Here is an 18,819-nt window from a genome sequence, read left to right as displayed (position 1 = left end):
AGAAATCACTTTCTTTTTTTTTAACGTCTTTATTGGAGTATAATTGCTTTACAATGGTGTGTTACTTTCTGCTTTATAACAAAGTGAATCAGCTGTAAGTGTACATATATCCCCATATCCCCTCCCTCTTCTGTCTCCCTCCCACCCTCCCTATGCCACCCTTCTAGGTGGTCACAGAGCACCAAGCTGATCTCCCTGTGCTATGCAGCTGCTTCCCACTAGCTATCTATTTTACATTTGGTAGTGTATATATGTCAGTGCCACTCTCTCACTTCGTCCCAGCTTACCCTTCCTCCTCCCTGTGTCCTCAAGTCCATTCTCTACGCCTGCGTCTTTATTCCTGTCCTGCCCCTAGGTTCGTCAGAAGCATTTTTTTGTTTTTGAGATTCCATATATATGTGTTAGCATACGGTATTTGTTTTTCTCTTTCTGACTTACTTCACTCTGTATGACAGTCTCTAGGTCCACCCACCTCACTACAAATTACTCAATTTTGTTTCTTTTTATGGCTGACTAATATTCCGTTGTATATATGTACCACATTTTCTTTATCCATTTGTCTGTCGATGGACACTTAGGTTGCTTCCATGTCCTGGCTGTTGTAAATAGTGCTGCAATGAATATTGTGGTACATGACTCTTTTTGAATTATGGTTTTCTCGGTATATGCCCAATAGTGGGATTGCTGGGTCGTATGGTAGTTCTATTTGTAGTTTTTTAAGAAACCTCCAAACTGTTCTCCATAGTGGCTGTATCAATTTACATTCCCACCAACAGCGCAAGAGGGTTCCCTTTTCTCCACACCCTCTCCAGCATTTATTGTTTGTAGATTTTTTGATGATGGCCATTCTGAATGGTGTGAGGTGATACCTCATTGTAGTTTTGATTTGCATTTCTCTAATGATTAATGATGTTGAGCATCCTTTCATGTGCTTGTTGTCAATCTGTATATCTTCTTTGGAGAAATGTCTATTTAGGTCTTCTGCCCATTTTTGGATGGAGTTTTTTGTTTTTTTGATATGGAGCTGCATGAGCTGCTTGTATATTTTGGAGATTAATCCTTTGTCAGTTGCTTCATTTGTAAATATTTTCTCCCATTCTGAGGGTTGTCTTTTCATCTTGTTTATGGTTTCCTTTGCTGTGCAAAAGCTTTGAAGTTTCATTAGGTCCCATTTGTTTATTTTTGTTTTTATTTCTATTTCTCTAGGAGGTGGGTCAAAAAGGATCTTGCTGTGGTTTATGTCATAGAGTGTTCTTCCTATGTTTTCCTCTAGGAGTTTTATAGTGTCCGGACTTACATTTAGGTCTTTAATCCATTTTGAGTTGTTTTTTTGTTTTTTTGTTTTTTTGCAGTACGCGGGCCTCTCACTGTTGTGGCCTCTCCTGTTGCGGAGCACAGGCTCCAGACGCACAGGCTCAGCAGCCATGGCTCACGGGCCTAGCCGCTCCGTGGCATGTGGGATATTCCCGGGCCGGGGCATGAACCCGTGTCCCCTGCATCGGCAGGTGGACTCTCAACCACTGCGCCACCAGGGAAGCCCTTGAGTTTATTTTTGTTTATGGTGTTAGGCAGTGTTCTAATTTCATTCTTTTATATGTAGCTGTCCAGTTTTCCCAACACCACTTATTGAAGAGGCTGTCTTTTCTCCACTGTATAGTCTTGCCTCCTTATCAAAGATAAGGTGACCATATGTGTGTGGGTTTATCTCTGGGCTTTCTATCTTCTTCCATTGACCTATATTTCTGTTTTTGTGCCAGTACCATGCTATCATGATTTCTGTAGCTTTGTAGTATAGTCTGAAGTCAGGGAGCCTGATTCCTCCAGCTCCATTTTTCTTTCTCAAGATCGCTTTGGCTATTCGGGGTCTTTTGTGTTTCCATACAAATTGTGAAATTTTTTGTTCTAGTTCTGTGAAAAATGCCATTGGTAGTTTGATAGGGATTGCACTGAATCTGTAGGTTGCTTTGGGTAGTATAGTCATTTTTACAATGTTGATTCTTCTAATCCAAGAACATGGTATATCTCTCCATGTGTTTGTATCATCTTTAATTTCTTTCATCAGTGTCTTATAGTTTTCTGCATACAGGTCTTTTGTCTTCTTAAGTAGGTTTTTTCCTAGGTATTTTAGTCTTTTTGTTGCGATGGTACATAGGAGTGTTTCCTAAATTTCTCCTGCAGATTTTTCATCGTTAGTGTATAGGAACGCAAGAGATTTCTGTGCATTAATTTTGTAACCTGCTACTTTACCAAATTCATTGATTAGCTCTAGTAGTAAGAGACCACTTTCTTTGCCCATCCATACAAAGCAACTCCTCTTCTGTTGAAGTATTATCATGAGATTGCAGCAATTCAGTCACATCTTCAGGCTCCCCTTCTAATTCTAGTTCTCTTGCTCTTTCCACCACATCTACAGTTACTTCCTCCACTGAAGTCTTGAACCTCTCAAAGTCATCCATGAGAGTTGGAATCAACTTCTTCCCAACTCCTGTTAATTTTGATTATTTGACCTCCTCCCATGAATCACAAATGTTCTTAATGGCATCTAGAACAGTGAATCCTTTCCAGAAGGTTTTTAGTTTACTTTGCCCAGATCCATCAGACGAATCACTATCTATGGCAGCTATAGCCTTATGAAATGTATTTCTTAAGTAGTGAGATTTGAAAGCTGAAATTACTCCTTGATCCATGGACTACAGAATGTATGTTGTTTTAGCAGGCATGCAAACAACATGAATCTCATTGTACACCTCCATCAGAGCTCTTGGGTAACCACATACATTGTCAGTGAGCAGGAATATTTTGAAAGGAATCTTTTTTTCTGAGCAGTAGGTCTCAACAATGGGCTTAAAATATTCAAGAAAACATGTTGTAAACAGATGTGCTGTCATCCAGGCTTTGTTCCTCCGTTTATAGAGCACAGACTGGGTCGATTTAGCATAATTCTTAAGGGCCCTAGGATTTTCAGAATGGTAAATGAGCATTGACTTCAACTGAAAGTTATCAGCTGCATTACTCCCTAACAAGAGAGTCAGCCTGTCCTTCGAAGCTTTGAAGCCAGGCATTGACTTCTCCTCTCTAGCTATGAAAGTCCTAGATGGCATCTTCTTCCAATAGAAGGCTGCTTCATCTACATTGAAAATCTGTTGTTTAAGGTATCCAGCTCATTAGTTATCTTAGCTAATTCTTCTGGATAACTTGCTGCAGCTTCTACACCAGCACTTGCTGCTTCTCCTTGCACTTTGTTGTTATGGAGACGGCTTCTTTCCTTAAACCTGACAAACCAACCTCTGCTGGCTTCAAACTTTTCTTCCACAGCTTCCTCACCTCTCTCAGCCTTCATAGAATTAAAAGAGGAGGGCTTGCTCTGGAGCAGGCTTTGGCTTAAGGGAATATTGTGGCTGGTTTGATTTTCTATCCAGACCACTAAGACTTTCTCCAAATCAGCAATAAGGCAGTTTTGCTTTCTTATCATTCATGTGTTTACTGGAGTAGCACTTTTAATTTCCTTTAAGAACTTTTCCTTTGCATTCACAACTTGGCTAACTGGCACAAAAGGCCTATCTCAGCTTTCAACATGCCTTCCTTGCTAACCTTAATCATTTCTAGCTTTTAATTTAAAGTGAGAAACATGTGACTCTTCCTTTCACTTGGACACCCAGAGGACTTTGTAGGGTTAACTGGTCCAGTTTCAATATTGCTGTGTCTCAGGGAATAGGGAGGCAGGAGGAGAGCAAGAGAGATGGGGGAATGGCCAATGGAGCAGTCAGAACATACACAACATTTATCTATTAAGTTTGCTGTCTTATATGGGCACGGTTCATGGCACCCCAAAGCAATTAAGATAGTAACATCAAAGATCACTGATCACAGATCACCACAGCAAATATAATAAGAATGAAAAAGTTTGAAATATTGTGAGAATTACAAAATTGTGACACAGAGACACGAAGTGAGCAAATGCCGTTGGAAAAATGGTGTTGATAGACTTACTGGACACAGGGTGGCCACAAACCTTCAATTAGTAAAAAATACAATAGCTGCGAAGCATAATAAAGCAAAATGAAGTAAAGCAAGGCATTCCTGTATGTGATTCTTTCTTTAGTGCAGATTCCTAGAAGTAGAATTCCTTGGTCAAGGAACGTTCCCAATTTAAATTTTGATAGACAATCAATAGCAATAACAAAATTGCTTTCCAAAGCCGATTTACCACTTTACAGTCCTATCAGCAGTGTTTAAGCAAGAGTACTTCTTGACTACCAGGTGCTGAGTTAGGTACCAGGGACAAAAAGATGAAGAAGACATGGTACCCGCCCTTTCAGTGCTTAAAATGATGAGGCATTCATATAAATAGGTATCTTCAACATAGCATGGTGGGTTCTATAACGAGGTGCTAAGAGAGAAACACCATCTCTCTTTGTGAAATGTTCTAGATAGTCAAGATCAGTACTGTCCAATAGAAATACAACCCACACCACATACATAATTTTAAATTTTATAGTTGCCACATTAAAAACGTAATAAGCAGGTGGAGTTAATTTAAATAGATTTTTAATTTAATGAAATACATATCTAAAATATTAACACTTCAACATATAATCAATATAAAAATTATTAATTGGATAATTTGCATTCTTACTTTCATACGAAGTCTTCGACCTTGACTAACCACATTTCAAATGCTTGATAGACACATGTGGTGAGTGGCTGCCATATTAGACAGTACAGACCTAGGTCATTCAGCATGTATTTCCTACATCTACTTCTGAAGCACTTCTGCAGGCTCTCCCTTATAAGTGAATATTTGCCTTTTGAAGGGGCATGGAATGGGGAAGCATTATCAATTATAAACATTACCACAGACCATCAGTCTTACTTAAGAGAAACAAAGACCAGCATCCTAACAGAGAGTACAGAAAAATAACTGCAGAGAGGCTTTGAGGCTCCAGCCTATAGAAATATGCAAGTTAAGAAGGGCTTCTTATGAAGTCAGGCTGCCTTGAGATCCAAGATGCTTGATTGAGTTTGACACTTGGGGGCAGCAAGATACTCCATTTGTTACCTTAACTTTGTAATAAATTTATAATTTCGGAGCATAGCTCTTTGCAATTGGATAAAACAAGAAGGATAAGAATTATAAAATCTACAGGACTCAGCACTAAGGAACATTTGTGAGGAGAGCATTAGGGACTGCCATTCTTACTCAGCTGAAAAGGCATTACTCCTGGAATATCTGAATAGGCAGACACATTCTGTCCGGCCATTGAACTTTAGTGAAGTGCAAATAATGGAACTGGTACTTCCTGAGAGATCTGGCTAGTGTCCAACCTTGCTCATTGAGTATGTATATTTTTATATATGTCTTTAGGAAAAAGAACTGACTTTGTTTGGGGTCAGGAGTAGTTATATTAGACCTACTGTAACCAGTAGTGCTCATTTGTAGGTATATGTTGGGGCATGTGTGATTTTAGTTTTATTACTTTCTATTCATTTGTAGTTTATTGGTGACCAGTTTGTGAAGTTGGTTTGAGCACAGAGATAACAGGATGATGGTTCCAATCCTGTTTTTGAGTTTTCCTACCACTCTTCTGTTTCCTTACTGAGCCCTGTCCACACTGAGCTCCTTAGTGTTCTTCACATATTCCGTACAAGACTTCAGGGTTTTCTGTAATCGCTGTTCCTTCTTCTAGGAGGTTTTTCAACTAGATATTCATATGCCTTCACTTCATTCAAATCTTGGTTCAAATATTACCTACTCCAAGAGACCTTCCCTGACTACTCGGACTTATTTTTTTCCTTTATAGCATTTGTAACTACTGGCCATTATTTCACTTATTTGCTTCTTTGTTTCTATATAGCCATATTATATTACATCATATATTTATTCATTGTCTGCCTCTCTTAACTTACCACCCTCTTACATGAGTTCTGGGAGGGTAGAGATTTTTTTTTAATTCACTGCTCTAAACTTAGGAAAACAGTGCCTGGCACAAAGTAGGCACTCAAGAAATACTTGTTGAATCAATATATGAAGATAACTTAACACTGCCCTGTTTGTTCATTACCAGTTGTACCCTTATTTCATTATGAGTGGGCTCATAATGTTTATACTTGGGTTTAGGGGACTTGCTTAAAGTGTGGCTATAAATACATAGCATAGATCTGAATGGTGATCTATTAGAAGGTAAGGACTCTGTATCTTCCTCATTGTGTATCCAAGGCTGATACGCAGCCAGTAGGTCCTGGTCAGGATATATTGGTTGTTTACATCCAACATCCATATGGGTCAGCCAATACCTTTGCAGTCCTGGCTGTTCATTACCTTTTCCTGTATTCCCGACATTCCTGGTGTGCTCAGCATATGCTTTGAAAATACTTGTTGAATGAATCAATAAATACATTCCCATAATAGAAGTATTGCCATATCTTTCTAGTGGTGTGTTGGTATATCCCAAAGTTCAACATAGTTTTATGTATTGGTCTTAGTGTGAACAAAGTATTACTTATTTCTAACAGAACTCAAACACTGGAGTTATTTAGTTACCTCAGTCTACCCTGCACATAAATGCACTCTGATTTCCTTTCACAACTCAGTATATGGAAGTTCAGTTTGGAGGAGAGAAAAGACCCATAGCCTTGCCATAGTACCCATAGTCTGTAGCAAATAATTTTCATTATGTATTCATACATAGGGACATCACCAAAAAAATGGGTACATTACAAACAGCTCATTGCCTAGAAAAGGCATAAGTAAACTCAAAAAATTATAAAGCTTTACCACCCTCAAAAGGTATTTGACTAATTGTGCATACCTCTTTATCTGTCATGATTGGCTAGAAGCAGTCCCTTTCATTTGATGGTGAAAAATTAAACCTTATTTTATTATTTTGAAGTGATTCTCAGCACATGTATTTTCTCTCTCATTGTTAAGTGCCCTCAGGAAACTGGCTTAACTTAAATAAAGTATATAAAATAGCCCCCTTGATCTGCAAAATGCGAACTACTATGCCTTTTGTTCCTTATGGCCCATCTAATTTCAAAAAAGTAACAGAACCAAGAAAGTCAAACACATTTTCAATATAGCTTCTAATATCCATCATATTCAAATTATTAGGGGACTGAGTAGACTGAATTTTCTATAAAGCTGATAAATACCTTTAATTGGAGCGAGGATGTTAAACCAACTGTACTTTGAGTCTTTTGGCAAGGAAATCTCAGGGATGTCCCTAATATAGCTCTATTAGCATGCCATACTGTATCTTACTCAGAACCACTATCATTTGAGTTTCATTTGTTTCCAGTAATTGCAAGAGAAATTCATCAGGCAGTACTGGCCTTAATCCAAAGAAAAGGGTAGAAACCAATTAAATGCTTAAAAGTTTTAAGGATAAATTAGAAGGTACGTGTTAGAAATCTCTTTAGCTCAACTAAAAGTGGATGAATGATTTTTAAATAGGCTATCTGGCTAGCTTTCCTGTTCTCGGTTGCTAATTCATATGCTATGTATTTGTGTTAGACATATAAATTAGCCCCTTTCAGTCTGCCTAGGAACATAAAGAAAAATATGAGATGGCTTATGAACAGATACACTTTTTTTTTTTGCCTTTTGGTAAGATTTGGTTGATTTGAAAATTGCAGTAAGAAAACAAATAAAAGGATGTCCCCAGCTTCTGTCCTAGGCACTGTTTTCTCCTAACATTCTCTCCACTCAGAAATCTCATTTGCTCTCACTTCAACTGTTGCTTATGTGCATGTGTGATTCTAGTCTTGTCCTAGACCTAATATTTCTCCAGAACTTCAAACTCCTGTGTGTGACATGACTATCTAGATAGCCCATCAGTCCCTGGAACCTGGAATCTCCAAATATTAATTCATTGTATTCCTCCCATCACGTCACCCTTCCCCAGACCAACTAGTAAGCATTCAGCAAACACATATCCAGCACCATCTGTTTGTAGCTAGTGCTGAGCTAAGTGCGAATTCCCTAACTCTGTTAATGGTTCCACAGTGCTTTCAGTTATCAGGCTCAAAACCTTAACCGTTTTGGATTCCTCCCTTTCTGTCACTCTTTCCTATGCCCATCCCCAGCACACCTACACACATACACAAGCGTGCAAGCACACACCCACCCACTCATACACAGAGCTGGTTGCCAAATCCTGAAATGACATTTATAAAATTTCTCCTTAAGGAATTGCCTTCTTGGCATTCTCACAGCCACAGCCCTAAACGAGACACTCATCATTTTTCACCTAGATTATTGGAGTGCCATCCCAATTTGTGTTCTTGCCACATCTTTAGGCCTCCAATCCATCCTTCTCCACACTACTACTGGATTTATCTTTCTACAAAGGGTGCTCTGATGATATCATTTATTTGCCTAGAAATCATCAGTGCTCCTCATTGCTATTAAATTAATCTTCCTAAAGAAAATTGATCATAGCCCTCATCTGCTCAAAAAATAGCAGTGCCTCCCTGTTGCCCAGTAAATTGAATCCAAATACCTAAGTGTGGCATTCAGTGCCCTCCACAATATGGCCCTTATCGACCCTTACAGCCTTAACTTCCACTAACTTCTATACGTAGCTAAACTCCAACCAACCCCATCAACTTCCTTTGCCTCAAATACATCTTGTGCTTTACAAAGTCATATTTTGTTCAACCTGCCCCCTCATCCCACCTATTCTTGACACCTGCCCCACATATCCTTCAAGGTCTATCTCTAATCCTACTTCCTTCATTAAATCATCCCTGATCAACCAAGCCAATTTTTATCTATTGTTCCTTTAAACCATTTCTTTTAAAACAAAAATTTCTTTTTTCCCCAGATGGCAAACATCACACATGTTCATTGTAAACAGTATAGACAATACAGAAATCATAAAGAAGAAAATTAAAATCCTCCATAAACCCCGCGTACTGTTGCTATGTTGCAATACATCCTCTCAGCCCTTTCTTTCTCCACACAGCAACATATGTGCGTGCGCGCACGCGCACACACACACACACACACACAATATAGATCATACTATTCATACTGTTTAGTAGCCTGATGTTTTTCATTTGATGCATCATAAATATTTCCCATGCCATTACATAGTCTTCTGCAACAAGATTTAATAACTGCTTAATCTTATATTATTTATATCATCAGTTATTTAATTAATCTCCTTTTGATGAATATTTAGATTGATCATAACTTTCTACTAGTTTTTAAATGTTTCAATGGAGAGACTTGTAGTTTGGTACACATTCATAGCTAATTCATAGAAATTGAATTGTTTCCTAAAAGATTAAGCCAAATTTCAAATTTTCTTAATAAATGGTGCCACATTACCCTCCAAAAGGTGACTGGTTTTTTATACTCGCATCAAGAGTGTATGAGAAGCAGCCGCATAGCACAGGGAGATCAGCTCGGTGCTTTGTGACCACCTGGAGGGGTGGGATAGGGAGGGTGGGAGGGAGGGAGACACAAGAGGGAAGAGATATGGGAACATATGTATATGTATAACTGATTCACTTTGTTATAAAGCAGAAACTAACACACTGTTGTAAAGCAATTATACCCCAATAAAGATGCTAAAAAAAAAAAAAAGAGTGTATGAGAGGGCTTCCATGGTGGCGCAGTGGTTAAGAATCTGCCTTCCACTGCAGGGGACACGGGTTCGAGCCCTGGTCCAGGAAGATCCCACATGCCATGGAGCAACTAAGCCCGTGTGCCACAACTACTGAGCCTGCGCTCTAGAGCCCCCGAGCCACAACTACTGAGCCCTCGCGCCACAACTACTGAAGCCTGGGCGCCTAGAGCCCGTGCTCTGCAACAAGAGAAGCCACCACAGTGAGAAGCCCATGCACCGCAACAAAGAGTAGCCCCCGCTCACTGCAACTAGAGAAAGCCCCCGCGCAATCTAAAAAAAGATTTAAGTCAATCTAAAAAAAGATTGACTTAAAAAAAAAAGTGTATGAGAGTCCCCATTTTCCTGCATGCTGATCAACACTGAGTATTTTTTAATCCTATGATAGCAATTTTTTAAAAATAAATTTATTTATTTTTGGCTGCGTTGGGTCTTCGTTGCTGTGCACGGGCTTATCATATAGGGAAGCCATATGATAGCAATTTGAACCTGTATTACCTCAATTATTCTGTGTATTATCATTATTTTATACTTGTATTACTTTCAGCTCCTACCCTAATAGGCATCTAGATGTTAACATCTGCAGTAGCTATCATAGGACCTTATGCATACTAGGCACTCAGGAAATATTTGCTGAATTGAATTGAACAAGGGCCATAGAGAAGGTCTCTCATGTTCTCGCGATAGCCTGTCCACCATTACTCTGCCATTTCCATGTGCAAACTAGAGTTACACGACTAAGGGAAATGGAAGAGGAAGGGGTCACAGCACTGAGGAGCAGAGTCCAATCCCACTGTAATTGCTTGACCAGAATTTCAGCTTCTGCTATCACTGGGATAGCTTCAGCCTCAAAATTTTAAGCACTGTTTGGGAAAGTCGCTACATGTGTGATGTGAGTATCAACTCCAGGTTGCTTGGCCTAACTGAAAGAAAACCAGTCATGGCATTTTTGGGTGGAAAGGGACAGCTGGTTTAGAGAACTTTTTGACAAGTCTGGAATAAGTTCATGTATGGCTTGTTTTCTTGCAGCAGTACATTTGTTCGGCCTGACTTGGCAGTTGCAACCAGCTGAAGGACAGCTCTATGAAAATGGAGTTAGCAAGGGGAACAGAGGGACTGAATCCATGGATACCACTTACTCTCCAATTGGAGGAAAAGTTTCCAATAAATCAGAGAAAAAAGGTACAGTGATCAAAGTGACTGATTGATTATTACTTTTCTTCTAATTTAGTCATCAGAACCAAACCTGGGATGGTTTCACTTCACATTAAATTTCATGATCACTCGAAAGAAATACTCTACGTGGACAGAATAAATACATGTAAATGTCTTGTGAAAGCAGATTTTCCTTTCTCTAGTGCCTTGAATATAAACCAATTAAACCTTTCAAATATGTTGGCAATTTTGAAAATAGATAAATATTTACAGGATGGAGGTTTCAATACAATGGAAATTGCATTTCGCGTATAAGTACCCTGAAGCAACGTGCGATTTTGATTAAGTTCTCTGTGTCCAAGCCCAGCATTTATATATAACACTTTACAAAGGGTATATGGAAATTTCTTCTGTTTATAATAAGAAAATGCCTTCTATGTGTAATACAAGGGCGAATGTTTATGTCAAAGTGGGAGAATATGAATTTTTTTCCTAGTTGGGAAACATGAATTCTTCCTAGTTGGGGAAAAGAAAAAAGCACTTTGAGTAATGAATTGTTAAATTTAACCAACATAAGCTTGAACTACCTGACATTTACAATAAATGTCACAGTACTGTACCAGCAGTCCCAACATTTTATTCATGTTGAATGATCTTAGCCTTAATGTTCAAATATTGAAAATAACTGAAAATTTGTATTGTGATTTCTCTTGATATAAGATACAATACAGAGGGCCTTGAGCCATGTAAAATATCGGGATGTCAATTCAAAAAGTAGAAATTGAAAATAAAACGTATAGCCAGTACTATCCTAAATATTTTTAGATTAAATATAAAAAGATGAATGAATGAATGACCCAAACCCTACCCTTAAATTAAGAAGCTTATAATTTTATAGAGGTGGAAAATCAGTTTTGTTTCATTAGTTGAAAATAAGAGATTTTTATAGTTGTTTCAATTGCTACTCCTGTGTTTTTAGTTCCTTCTGGGGAGTTATTTGTGGGTTTTGTTTTATTTTTGTTTGCTTTTGAAAAAGGAACTTTGCTTTGGTCTATGCTTCAGTAAAAATTAATGCTTAGGGTTCAGGAAAACATTATGGTTTATTCCAGTTTTCAATTCACAGTGCAGTTTGCTTTATGTCCTTTAGAATTACTGTTTCTAGCCTGGGCTGAACTTTCCCAGCAATTTCATTGTTGCTGCTGAGAGGGACTGAGGGTAGTGCAGGGGTCAGAAATGGCAGAGGAAAGGGTCTGAATACACTTGGACATTTTCTCCCTTACCTTCCCTCCTGCTATTTGATTCCTTTATATCTGCAAGTACAAGAGCCACCATTTGGTATCATATGCTTAGGGATTTTTTTTGCCAGTCACACTGAAAATCATGAATTATCTGTTTGATGAAAATGAAGCATACAGGACAGCAGAAGGTCATCACATAGTTGTCATCAGAGCATATTCATTTTTTTAATTCTAATTCAGATTTCTAGAATTCCTTTCCAAAAAATAGTTTGATGATGCTGACTAAATTGTATTAAACAGTTACCATGTGCCAAGATTTACTCCAGACACTAAACATGTATTTATATCATGAAAGTAATGCTATGGTCTTCATTTTCCAAATGAGAAATAGAAGCACAGAGAGTTTAAGTCATTTGCCCAAGGTCACAGAGCTAGAAACTGGTGGTCTGATTCCAGAGACTTGTCTCTTAACTTCTGCATTATACTGAAATCCGCACATGAAACGTATATGAAAACCACAAAAGACATTTTACACCCTGAAGGCAAAGCCCCAGTGTCTATTCATGATAGATTTTAGGTAAATTCTGTATTTTAATGTGTTGTGACAAGTTTCATAAATGGAAAATGTTTTTAAGATTCTGCTCAATTACAACAACAAGCAGGCCAAACCAATTTCTTTATTAAGAAAAATCATTAAAGGTTCATGCCATATATACCAAATTATTATCTTAAACTGACTTTTTATGGAAGTCTGGACAAAACGTTAGCAATAGCTGCACATCATAGTTCTGTTTTATTAGGTCTTTACTGTGTATTACTTACCAAGTAAAAACATAGCTCCTCTTTTATAAAGTCCTGTGTATACTAAACCAAACCTTGCAGAAGATGGAATATACTATAAGGATATTTTCAAATGGTCACCTGTATCCTTTTACAATTTTCTAGACATCACACAACTCCATAAATACAGTTCTAAACTCGAAAAACAGGTAATTCTTTTTACACTGTTTTCTTTACAGTGTAGCACTTTACAGTGTAGCGCTGTAGTTAAGAGCCTGGACTCTGGAGTCAGGTTTGGCTTTGAATACTGACTTTGTCATTTGCTGGCACTCCAACCTCAGGCAGTTAATTGACACAGCCTTGCTGAACCAGTGTCCTTACCTGCAACATATGGATGATAATATAGTACCTGTCGCATAGAGTGGCTGTAAGGAGTAAGTGAGACAATGGATGTAAAGGACATTGTTTAATTTAGCAAAATAATTATTATTGGGTCAGATGATTGGAAAATTACCTTGTATTGGCATCCTATTAGATACTATAGATCCTGCTTTCAAACTGACATCAACTTTTTTATGAATGATGGCCTCCTTAGGATTTAGATGTTTTCTCTCTTTAAAGTTTGATTTCTCTTTACTTACCAATTTAACATCTATTATTTTTAAATTATCATCACTTTCATCACCAAAGCCATGGATAAGTAGAATAGCACTTTAAAAATAATCAAATTTTGCTGGAATTGGTTCCCCGTTAACAGTAGCTATATGTATCTGCTTCTCATTAGGAGATTAAAGAATTTTCTCACCATTTAATTTTCAAAATGAAAGAAAAAAAGAATATTTGATTATTTAGTATGCTAAAATTTTCTTTTTTAAATTTATTTGAATAATTTAAATTTAATTTTAAAAAGAAGATATAAGTCGCAACCATATGTCAGAATCTACCAGAAAAATCAGTTATCAGTTGTTCACTAATGTAAAATTGAAAGTATTGCACTAAAACAGGCCCTACTACCTTAGAAGCTTACAAACTAGTCATAACTCACTCTTTCTCTTTAACTTGTAAATATTATGTAACAGCTGGTTTAAACAGAGCAGGGGATATGAACAAATGAAAGACTTGTTCCTAGACCTGAGTCATGTAAGGTCCATAAATTGAACTGAAAATAATTACAGTGTAATTTATCAACCAGTAGAGAATGTTAAAATCTTCAAGATAATCAAATCCAATATCATTATTTAAAGATGAAGAAACTGAGGTCCAGAGGGGTCAAGAACACACAGAGATGGTGGCGCAGTGGTTGAGAATCCGCCTGCCAATGCAGGGGACACGGGTTCGATCCCTGGTCTGGGAAGATCCCACATGCCACGGAGCAACTAAGCCCATGAGCCACAACTACTGAGCCTGCATGTCTGGAGCCTGTGCTCCGCAACAAGAGCCCGCAACAGTGAGAGGCCCGCGCACCGCGATGAAGAGTGGCCCCCGCTCGCCGCAACTAGAGAAAGCCCTCACACAGAAACGAAGACCCAACACACCCAAAAATAAATTAATTAATTAAAAAAAAAACACACAGAGAACTGGGACTAGAACCAAGGACTCCTGGTTCCACCTCTTCTGTTTTCTCTTCTATTATTGTAATAATGTAACACAATCTAAACATGTAAATTCCTAAAGAGGTTTTCTAAGGGGGAATCAAAGACAGAAACTGAGCTGGTAAGAAAATTAATTTTATTCAGGCTATTGCAATAGGGAGAGCACCCCAGGTTCAAAGATCAGTTTTGCCTAAGGCTTTTATAGGAGGAGTACATGAGCTACAAGCGGGATGATTTACAGTTGGAATTGTTTTGTACTCAGGGCAAATCTCAGTGAGTTAGATGAACAGGAAATGTTTTCTCTGTGTCTAGCTAGTTGAAGGAGAACAAACAGTTCTAAACTCCAATAATTATTTATGAAAGAATGGGAATTGGAGGGTCTGTATCTGGTTTTTCAGCAGGTTCCAGCAAAAGGGGAAAGGTCTGTGCTTGGTTTTGTCACAGGTAGCAAAGGAGTCATGTGCAGTTCTTACGGGAGTGCTGAGAAAGAATGGACAGAGAGCCTTCTCTAATAAGTCTTAGGGAAAAGGGTTTTCAGTTTGGTTATTTTTGCTTATTTATTTGTTTGCTTTGTGGTAAGCCACTTCCTAAATCATAAAAGCGTGGAAGGATATCTGAAAGCAAAAGGTTGGGGTAATCTCTTAACCAGCTCTGTTTTCCAGGGGCATAGGGCTCAGGTAAAATCCAACATTGTCAGTAACAATCTGAATGAGGAAGAAGTTTGTTGGGTAGATGAGGGTACTGAATTCCTGCAGGTTGGATGCCCAGGAACAAAAAGGGTGGGTGGAGAGACAGAAAACTAAAGGACACTAAAGACAACCTTTATCTCCTTTACAATTTTTGCAAAAGGCTGGCCTTGAGAGGAAGTGACATTTCTTTTAAGTTCATCCTACAAAATCTATCTCCGCAAAGTTGAAGGAAAAAAAAGACATTTTCTAGTCAATGTCTGCTGAATATACGACCATGTAAACAACGTATAGCTGATTCATATGACACAATCTATAGCCTGTCGTGAAGATGCTTCAGCCAGGACCAAACTGTGACTGTAGCTTCACCTGTCTGGGCTCCAGTTTCTCCTCTGAAAAAAAAGGGAGTTGGCTTTGAAGGGAAGGAAAAATAATTTTACCTTTACCCTTCAGGTTCTTGGCTGAGACCCCCTTGTAATAAAAAGAAAGATAAATAGGAGAAAAACAAGCAAGTTAAATAACATGTGCACCTCCTGTTTTCATGGGAGAGACCCAGGAAAACTGAGCACCTCCCCGAAATGACCCAAGCCATCACCTTAGATACCATCTCATCTGAAAACAAAAGATGTGAGGAGAGTCAGTTAAGGGAGGGTATCAGGAAAAGCACAGTACATGGAGTATGGGTGTTATGCAGATTTAAGTCATTTCCTTCTCCTTTGATCAGAGTTTCCAAAGATTTAGAGTTATCCTTCTCTTCCTGGTAGAGAGGAAGACACCCTTACAAATGGAGGTTTCCCTTATAAATCTTGCGAAGGGTAACTTTTAACTTGTAATTTTTAACTTGCTGAAGGCTCTCTTGCTAAAGGGTAACTCCTATTCACTTTTCAGATCTTTTCCTATGTCTGCTGTTTCATAAAAATAATCAGCTCAAGATAATCCTTAAGCCAAAGAGGCGTATTTTGGGGTGGCAAATTCTGCTCCCCTTCAGCTTGCAACCCTTTGTGGGGGAGAGGTCATGGGAAGTGAAACACTTTTTGCAAATGAAATCTTACCTAGCAATTAGAAATATATAGCAGATAAGAGCCACCTTTCTCCAGATAAGGTGAGGGAGGGGAGCAGACTCCTGCCACCCCTCTCTTTTCCTTACCCTTTCCTTCCTTTTCCTCCATTCTCTTCCCAACCGCTAAGGCTCTGACAAGACGGGGTGATGCTCCGTAGGACTAGCTTATCTCTAAGGTCCCTTCTAGCTGTATACAGTATGAGTCAGTGAATCCGAATTATGCAGTTAACAAAGAAAAATTAGCCATTCCAAGTAAAAGTTGACCTATTTTTGCAAAAGGGGATATACTCCTGGGAAGTGGTTGAAATGTGTGTCTGTAAAATTTGTAAACCGCGGTTTCCCATTTAAAGTACTTGCAGAGAATTCTGTTGTCATTCAAATAATTAATTCCCAGTTTTCTGCATTATAAGTTTCGGGGTTTGACATGTATATAACAATAATCATATGCACTTAGAGAGCATTTACAGTTTCAGAATACTTTAATGTCTTTTATCCACATAAGAGTTTTATGCTGTAGCAGCTATTGTTACCCTTGTTTTACAGTTGAAAAGGAGAACACAAGAAGGTTAAGTGACTTGCCTTACATAATAGACATAACTACTGGCAGAGCTGAGATTAGGATCCAATCTCTTAACTGTTATCTCAGCACCCTTTTTTGGGTCTTTTCTTTCTTTTTTAAAAAATTCTATTCTCAAGGCCAGTTGTTTAAGTAACAGCTGTCTTGATTAAAGATCTCAATGCTAATACCACATCCCTTCCTTAAGAATACTTTTTTTTTGCCATTTTCTGCACTGTTTTTTTTGATATTTTATTGTCCTTGTAATTCCTTTTAAGTCTTTTATTCTCCCACTACATATATTACCATATCTTCCCCATGTGGATAGTCATCTTTAGTTATACCCTTTCTAGTCCCACTACCAATATAGTCACCATATCCACCATGTTTTATCAATTTTCTCTTGCTGTATCCTTAACATCTGGTTGCCATCACTACTTAATTTCAGATGTATACTTAATCTTCTCACCTGTCTCCATAGTGTTCTGCATTTTCTATTTAAAAAAGTTTTTTTGAAATATAGTTATTTACAATACTATATTAATTTCAGGTGTACAGCATACTGATTCAGTATTTTTACAGATTATACTCCATTAAAAGTTATTACGAGATAATGGCTATAACTCCCTGTGCTATACAATATATCTTTGTTGCTTATCTATTTTATACATAGTAGCTTGTATCTCTTAATCCCATAACCCTAATTTGCCACTTCCCTCTCCCCACTGGTAACCATTAGTTTTTTTACATCTGTTAATCTCCTTCTGTTTTGCATATATGTTCATTTGTATTATTTTTTAGATTCCATATATAAGTGATATCAAACAGTATTTGTCTTTGTCTCACTTATTTCACAAAGCATAATATTCTCTAGGCCTATCCGTGTTGCTGCAGCTTGCAGTATTTCATTCTTTATTATGGCTGAGTAATATTCCATTGTGTCTACATACCACATCTTCTTAAGCTACTCATCTGTTGATGGGCACTAGGGTTCCTTCCATGTCTTGGCTATTGTAAATAGAGCTGCTGTGAACATTAGGGTGCATGTATCTTTTCGTTTTTCCATTTGTATACCCAGGAGTTGGATTGCTGGACCACATGGTGGTTTAATTTTTAATTTTTTGAGGAAACTCCATACTATTTTCCACAGTGGGTGCATCAATTTACATTCCCACCAACGGTGTACAAGTATTCCCTTTGCTCCACATCCACTCCAGCATTGATTATTTGTAGACTTCTTGATGATAGCCATTCTGACAGGTGTGAGGTGAGATCTCATTGTAGTTTTGATTTGCATTTCTCTAGTAATTAGCGATGTTGAGCATATTTTCATGTGCCTGTTAGCCATCTGTATATCTTCTTTGGAAAAATGTCTGTTCAGGTCTTTTTCCCATTTTTTGATTGGGTTGTTTGGTTTTTTTTTGATATTGAGTTGTAAGAGCTGTTAATATATTTTAGGTATTAACCCCTTGTTGGTCATATCATTTACAAATATTTTCTTCCATGCAATAGGCAGTCTTTTCATTTTGTCACTGGTTTCCTTTGCTGTGCAAAAGCTTTTAAGTTTGATTAGGTCCCACTTGTTTATTTTTGCTTTTATTTCTTTTCCCTTAGGAGACAGAGCCAAAAAAATATTGCTATGATTTATGTCAAATTATGTTCTGCCTATGTTCTCTTCTAGGAGTTTTATGGTTTCAGGTATTACATTTAGGTCTTTAATCCATTTTGAGTTTATTTTTGTATATGGTATGAGGAAATGTTCTGATCTCATTGTTTTACATGTGTCTGTCCAGTTTTCCTAGTACCACTTGTTGGAGAGAGTGTCTTTTCTCCATTGTATATTCTTGCCTCCTTTATCATAGATTAATTGATGATAGGTGCATGGGTTTTATTTCTGGGCTCTCTATTCTATTTCATTGATCAATGTGTCTGTTTTAGTGCCAGTAACTGTGCGTTTTTTTTGTTTTGTTTTGTTTTTTTGCGGTACGCGGGCCTCTCACTGTTGTGACCTCTCCCGTTGCGGAGCACAGGCTCCGGACGTGCAGGCTCAGCGGCCATGGCTCACTGGCCGCAGGATCTTCCCGGACTGGGGCACGAACCCGTGTCCCCTGCATCGGCAG

At 38.1% G+C, this 18,819-nt stretch overlaps 1 protein-coding gene across 4 annotated transcripts in view; it reads left to right on the top strand.

Moving 5' to 3' along the window:
• The window catches only part of TENM1 (teneurin transmembrane protein 1), a 572,765-nt gene that overhangs the window by 264,714 nt on the left and 289,232 nt on the right, over nucleotides 1–18,819 (top strand). For 3 of the 4 annotated variants that reach the window (XM_065900559.1, XM_065900558.1, XM_065900556.1), the window contains one exon: nucleotides 10,662–10,814. In XM_065900559.1, coding sequence (XP_065756631.1) covers nucleotides 10,662–10,814 — 153 coding nt within the window. The remainder of the gene's footprint in view (nucleotides 1–10,661; nucleotides 10,815–18,819) is intronic. The other variant, XM_065900557.1, reaches the window with a different exon arrangement.

The sequence above is a fragment of the Phocoena phocoena genome, chromosome X, assembly GCF_963924675.1.
Source record: "Phocoena phocoena chromosome X, mPhoPho1.1, whole genome shotgun sequence".
In the NCBI taxonomy this organism is placed as follows: Eukaryota; Metazoa; Chordata; class Mammalia; order Artiodactyla; family Phocoenidae; genus Phocoena; species Phocoena phocoena.
This window is presented reverse-complemented; position numbering and strand designations above follow the sequence as displayed.